Genomic DNA, 7004 nt, shown 5'->3' on the forward strand with positions numbered 1-7004 from the left:
GATCCTGAAAGACTCCTAGATTGTCCGGGTGTGGATTTCTTCGAAACCCTTCGTCTCGAAATCAGTGCTCGGTTTGTTTTGAGGAAAAATATTGCTCGACACCCATCAAAAGCCTTTTAAAATCAGGACCATTGTCACAATTTGCTGAGACATAAGTTAATAAAAAAAGGTGGACAACCATGGTATATACCAAGCAGGCGACGTTGTTAAGAAGACCCGTAAATAACTGATTGAACCAAAGTAATTAAATGTTTTAATTATATTTATATGGTTGCCACTGCTATGAGACAGGAAAGATCACCAAAGTTGGGAAAGCGATTTCAGTTTTGAATTAGGTCAATGCATGTATAACTGAATAAGAAAGGCTCGGAAGACGTTTTTTTAATTACTACGACAAAAAGTTGTCATGCTGGTAACCGAATAGTCATTTTCTTTTGTCCGCAACCAGGATTTTTTTCTTCATCAGTGCTACTTAGATTTTAAATTGGTGATTACATAAGATTCTTTGCTCTTAATTTCAGTTAATGGTCAGCACTTATCATTTGTTAGAACTGACATAGTAGGTTAATTAATATGAAGCCGAATTCGAACCCGAATATTAAGGTGCCAAGGCTGCCGATGAGAGATACATATGACACGCTAAAAATTAGGAAAGAAAATGAGGCATTAACATAATAACCGACTCGCCTGCTTTGATTCCATATGCCGTGTCATTTATTTCCTGTTTGATTTGTCTAATTGTTTTTGCGTCCTCCTTGTTTGTTTCGATCAGTTTCTTCTACTTGTCTAGTATCTGCTCTTCCGTTAAAATGACAACTTCAAGACAGGGTGGAAGGTATCGCTAAGTTTAGCAAGAGATGTGTTGCAGCCTTTTATTCTCATCAGACATAACTTGGTTGTGATTACTTCAGCTACTTACATCTGAACAGGTTAACCAACTTCTAAGCAGCCTCGAAGGTATAATTGCTTAGCATCACTGAGCTGGCCTTTTCGTCACTGGTGAAACAACTGCATTTTGCTTTTTCATTCGGTTCTGTGATGTTTAATTAAGGAGTTTCCTGCCATCAGTGTTGGCAGCTACATTCCTTTATGAGCAAACAAACAAAGAAAGAAACTGAGATTCAAGAGAGGATTTGTCCAGCGGACAAAGTAAGGTAGAAACGTTACCCTTCTCTTTTTCGATTGTTCTACTTTCTCAGTAGTCTCTTTCTGTGATCTGACGTTTTAGTTGCTAACAAATTGTTTTGGCACTATCTGATTTGTCGGGTACCTTTAATTAGCGGCCATGGTAAGCATTGTATGAACGAGATGAATCAATATTCATAACAGCGTTTTACAAGGAAAACTAGATATTTTATATCGACTTAAGAAAATGTTGCATTTTTCTCAAAATGGGTGAATGAAAATTTATACTAGTTGGATTCTCATGGGTGAGAACTTTAAGAGACAGGAAAAAGGTTGATCGACATAAATGTAGCTTACTGGAGGAACTTGTCTAGAATAAACTGTCAGGAGAAAAATATACAAACTGGAAACCGTTTGATAATAAAAATCATTAGCAAGTTCCACTGAGTGATGGTCCCAACTCATGATTGTGATCGATGGCAAGCAGAAAAACAAGTGGCGAGCTGGAAATTCATTTCAAAATCCGAATTTGAAAACAATCTTTCTTTTCAAAACGCGGTAGAAAAGAAGTAATACTAACGTAAGAATAAGGTGAACGTTCCTTGAGTTTATTGACGTGGTAGATGTGGGCTAAATCTATCAGCGATTTTCTTTTTTTAGTGTTTCACATTACATAGTAACTACAAAAACTTAGATTACTGTTTGTACTCACTAAGATTTGAAGGCTTTCAATAAAATGAACGTTCATCGACTTCTAATAACAGAGAAAGCCTGTGTTTGCTCCCAGAAATAGCTTTCTCAAATATAATGCTGTATACAGTGTAAATGGAAAAATACCATACATAACAAACGATATGAAAAGAAAATGCGTCAAACAAATAATTGATTAATTCAAAACCGAGAAACGTTTTTCTATTTTTCGGTTCCGCAGCTTTTATTTGTGTTCTGAGAAGAACATAATTTCATGTGTTCATCTTGCCTGATATTTTCTCAGTTCGGTCTTTGGTTCCAAAAGAGGAAAGATTTTGTAGATTCGGAATGCAAATAACCGGTGACAAGCATTTACCTATTCGACGAAAGCACAAAGCAACCCACACAGTTGATAATGGTTCACTGAAATCACGGTATCTTTTGATTTCTGAAGATTAAACACCTTCTGGAAAAATTACACAGATCTGTAGATATATTAAATTGAGTACACTCCAAAACAAATTGAAAAAATTCAAAGTGTTTGATAATCGAGACAGGAAATAGGAAATCAATCAGTTTTGTGTGCGTAGCTAAAAAAAAAAAATGTTTGGATAGGGCTTACGCAAACAGTTTTCTTCCTTATGTAATTATATACCTTCATTTGGTATGACATGTCTTTACAAGGGGTTAGTTTAGGCAGCGTGCTCGATGCGTTATCACCTGGCCTCTTTTGTAAATATTATGCTGAAAAAATTATTACATTGCTTTTTCCATGCTTGAGTTGGTCTTGTTTCTGTAGGTGGATCGGAAATCCGATTTGTACGCAAAAAGACTCTGATTTGAGGTTCAATTGATTAAAATGTAAATTACCTCTGTTGCTATTTTACCAACCGGGTGATGGATAGCTGTTTTTCGTTGAAACAATTATTAATTGTGGACAGAATTGTCATTTTATTTTGTCACGGTCGTTTGCCAATTTTAGCTGATTTATTTCAATGGACTCTAGTTGGGACCTAAGACCCATAGCTTAATTTTTCAGTTTGTTGTTTCCATGCCATTTTACAAAAGCTTTTAAGTGTTTACGACAACTAATTTTTCTGTATGCGTTTGTTAATGAATAGAAATGCTTAAATTAAGAACAACTGTGTTCAGAATCCTCCACAGCTTCCGTCAAGCGATTATCGTCATGAGTTATACGCAAAAAGCCACGTCAATAATCTTCATATTATTCCAACAGGCGAGCCAAACAAGACATGGCGGATACAATTGCAATGATTACAACTGTTTATTGTGAGATGAAAAGCGATCAACTCCCCTTTATCGACTTGTCATAAGGTACCTACATGTCCAAATCCTGACTCACGTGTATTGTGTCGTGAGAGGCCCAAAGCATTGTTTCGTATGTAATGTTTACATGGAATCAATTTATGCAGATTACGTTGACCTTTCTTTTGTTCTCTATCTTGTACATACACAGGCACATTAAAGTTATCCGCAGAAGCTTTTAAACATGTCTGAAGCAGAGAATGTAACGAGTTCCTCGCCAACTGGGATAAACGCCACACCAAGCAGTGTTGTTGCCGCAGTATTTGTTGCCATTCTAATCTTGGTGACGTTATTTGGCAATATTCTTGTCTGTGCCAGTTTCTACAGTTTTCCACATCTTCGAACCATTTGCAACTACTTTATCGTCAGCCTCAGCGTGTCAGATATTTTGGTTGCTCTGGTGGCAATGCCATTCTGGTTTATTCTGCAACTTAACCATACAGCGTGGCCGGATTTCTTGTCGCAAGAATTGCTCTTATTTTGGAGTTGTATTGACATTTTTTGCGGTACGGCTTCCATAATGAACCTCACGGCTGTCAGTGTGGATCGAATGCTAGCAATCGTGACTCCTTTCAAGTATCCAAAAATACTGACACCAAAAAAGGCATTGATTTTCATTGCATTTCTCTGGATATACTCAGCTGTAGTCGCTGGCTTAAGACTGGCCAAATGGCCAGGAAGAGGCTATTTCCATTTTGTGTCCGCCGTAAGTTTCTTCATTCCTTTATCGCTTGTTATCGTCATGTATACAGTCATATTTGCAGTTGTGAAAATCCAAGTTGTCAGGATAGGAAGTGCTGGAGGGAGAGACCATGCCAATGAAATGAAAGCCGCAAAAACAATTGCTGTAGTCATCGGTGCTTTCGTCATCTGCTGGCTCCCTTTCTTCGTTGTCGTTTTAGGAACTGCAAACAGTTCCTCTCCTCCTACAGAGTTCTTCAACGTGATCAAGTGGATGGCATATTTGAATTCGTGCCTTAATCCAGTCATATACACTTGCATGAACCGCACTTACAGACGAGCCTTCCATCGACTATTCAGTCGGGTCTACTTAGAGCAGACCGTCGGAAACACCCGACGAACCTCGGTCAGTGTGTACCTGAGCAGACGAGGCTCGGCAATAAGTGGCTATCTAAGCAACCGTAAACCCAGAGGATCTATTGCTCAGACGACGGTCACAAACATGGAGATGATTGAGAGCGAATCATGATGACAAACACAGCGCTTTCTCGTGGCAGGGATTCAGAGGAGAATTCATAAGCTCTTTCGCTTATTTTTCAGTCCCAACCTACAGACTGAATTTAACACAACGCGCCAACAACCGTTTTAGGTCACTAATTTGGAAGGTGTTTGGTTTTTCCTTAATGTCATTCCAAATAGCAGTGAAACTAATCTGCGTCCTTTTCCCGACTAACACTGTTTGTCTTAATCAAAAGACCGGCGTCTTCACCTAAAATGCCGTTCATCTCATAACGACTCAGAGATTCACCTTTCATTGCAAATCATTCCACTCAGTAAAAGTGCATTTTGAAACGTGGTTCAGAGGTGAACAATCTCATGACTGTTGAACACGCGACGAGATGAAGGATGGAAGAGGGATGGAGGAACATTGACAGATAATAATGCGCAAATTTGTGTTTATTGCTTTTTCCCAACGTAATAATTGCCGAAACACCTGTTTATCTCTCCACCCATCAGCACTGGAACAATATCTTCTTTAGAGAACCTTAGATTCACGAATTGGAACAAGTTACTTGCTTCAGTATGTGACCCGACCATTGTATATAACTAGCAACGATTAACACCAGTAACTTGATTAGCAATAAATTAATTTAGGAATAAGTAGATTTTAATTAGACATGAGGGACGGTCTAGATCACTTATGTTATTAATTAACAATAACTAAGGAACTTATATATTAACTGGCTTGAGTTTTGTATCCTTATGTCAACAAATTTGCTATAATTTAGTATCGCATGGCGGTGCATCCGTCTTAGGAAACTCAAACTCTGTTTCCGATGTTCACATTCCAAACGAAAGACTGCAGAAAAGTAACAGGTCACAACTTCGTTTGTTTCATGTCAAGGTAATCACCTGATTTCGAGTGCAATGTGGACTAAAGGCGAACAAACTTGCACGATCCCGTATGGCGAGTGCAATTCTTTGAAAAGATTTACAAGTGCTTATTTATTCCTAATTGTACGACAAAAATCATGCGAGTACTTATTAATGATATTCATGCAAAAATATCACCAGCTATCTGCACTAATTTCGCTTTTCTGCACTCTTATTTGTTTGGGATCAATTGACGTGCTCTCAGCCAATCAATGCGCTGAAATTTTTGCATGTATATTGTTGCAGATAGTTATCGTCCAGTTTCGAATTGCTTTGTACCTGTTTCTCGCCCGATGTGAAGGAATCCGGATTCCCGAATCCAGCAAATGAGAGGCTTTGGAATCCGGAATCCATTGTGTGGAATCTCGAGAATCCACAGATTTCGGATGGAATCCAGAATCCATTATTCAGGATTCGGGATCCGGAATCCAAGGGCTGGGATCGGGAATCCGAGGGACACCTTGACTCCTTTAAATAGGGCGATGCTTCAAAACGAGTCTTGATGCACAATTACACAAATAAAATTGATGGGCATTTTGCCGAAAATAAAGCCCATTTTCATTTAAATGATCTCGTGTCAAGAATCGCTTTGAAGCAGGCGCAAACAGCAACTTGAAATGGACCATGATAGAGTTTCGTGATCAAACCACTTTGAAGCGCAGCATCGTAAACAAAATCAAAGTAAGTTATGCTCTTTCAAGAGATTTATGGAAACCACAGACGGTTTATTGATCTTATTTTGTACATACTTACGCCAAAACCACTTTAGATATCTGAGCTCTTTTTGCCGAATAGTTTATAAACTTGCAGATGGTCATAGTTAACACTTAAGTTCTGGTTTCACCAGGGCTCGAAAATCTTGAATGCCGCAGTATTGCACCCTTTGATCATCAAGTACCGGTATCACAAGGATTTCCAAGCACCTGCCTACTAGTTTTCGGGAAAAAAATTCGGACAATTTCAATTGATATGAAACTTCATCTCTGTTTAGAAAATATCACTAATGTTTAGAAATGCAGGCGGCAGACAAGATACGTTTTTTTTCAACCAATCTGTGGAGTGAAACGTACAGAAGCCGAAACGGGACCATAAATATAAAAAAAAACCAAGATGGAACGTGTATGTCCGTTTTAATTAATCCTGTTAAATTAATAAAGAGGTACATTTTTTTCCCATGTTGACCCGATCATCTTTAGAAACACGGTCACCCCCATTCAGCCAATCAGTGCCCAGTATTTGTGTACTCTGTAACCATTAACTGTTTTAAATTATGTAAAGAGACGGGTAAAATAACTACTCATTAGTAAGCTCCATATAGTACATACTAGTGTTTTCTTTTGTTTTCCTTTGTCTAAAGACCTAATTAGTATGGGTTTAAAGAGTATTTCCATTTGAAAAGATTCAGTCCAACACTGAAAATACACATATATATAGGTTATTGACCTAGCGTGGGTCGAGACGGCTGGATATTGGCCAAGTTCGTTTTGCGTGTTTATGGACCGAGAGGAAGTCGAGGTCCATAAACACGCACAACAAGAACGAGAACAAAACCGAACAAGCTTGGTCAATAAAGGATTTATTATATGGGATAAAACACCAAAAAATTAACCTTCTTTTTATCTTGCGGGACCCAGCGAGAAATACCCGCTCCGGTAACCAATCACAGCGCGGAATTTGGTTCATCTTTTCCTCTCACGGAGCTAGTCGCATAAAACGGTCTATTACAGGCTGCTAATTTAAACAAAAAC

General features: G+C 38.4%; 1 protein-coding gene across 6 annotated transcripts in view; it reads left to right on the forward strand.

The window, feature by feature from the left end:
* Window positions 1–6431, forward strand: part of LOC138043676 (alpha-1D adrenergic receptor-like) — a 23012-nt gene extending 16581 nt beyond the window's left edge. For 3 of the 6 annotated variants that reach the window (XM_068890054.1, XM_068890060.1, XM_068890056.1), the window contains one exon: window positions 3293–6431. In XM_068890054.1, the coding sequence (XP_068746155.1) occupies window positions 3326–4351 (1026 nt within the window). In that variant the 5' untranslated portion in view covers window positions 3293–3325 and the 3' untranslated portion in view covers window positions 4352–6431. Of the gene's footprint in view, window positions 1–239; window positions 1155–3052; window positions 3151–3292 lie in introns of those variants that run through there. The other 3 variants (XM_068890055.1, XM_068890059.1, XM_068890061.1) reach the window with 2 other exon arrangements.
* Window positions 6432–7004: the final 573 nt, after the last annotated feature.

Source organism: Montipora capricornis, chromosome 3 (assembly GCF_036669925.1).
Source record: "Montipora capricornis isolate CH-2021 chromosome 3, ASM3666992v2, whole genome shotgun sequence".
NCBI lineage: Eukaryota > Metazoa > Cnidaria > Anthozoa > Scleractinia > Acroporidae > Montipora > Montipora capricornis.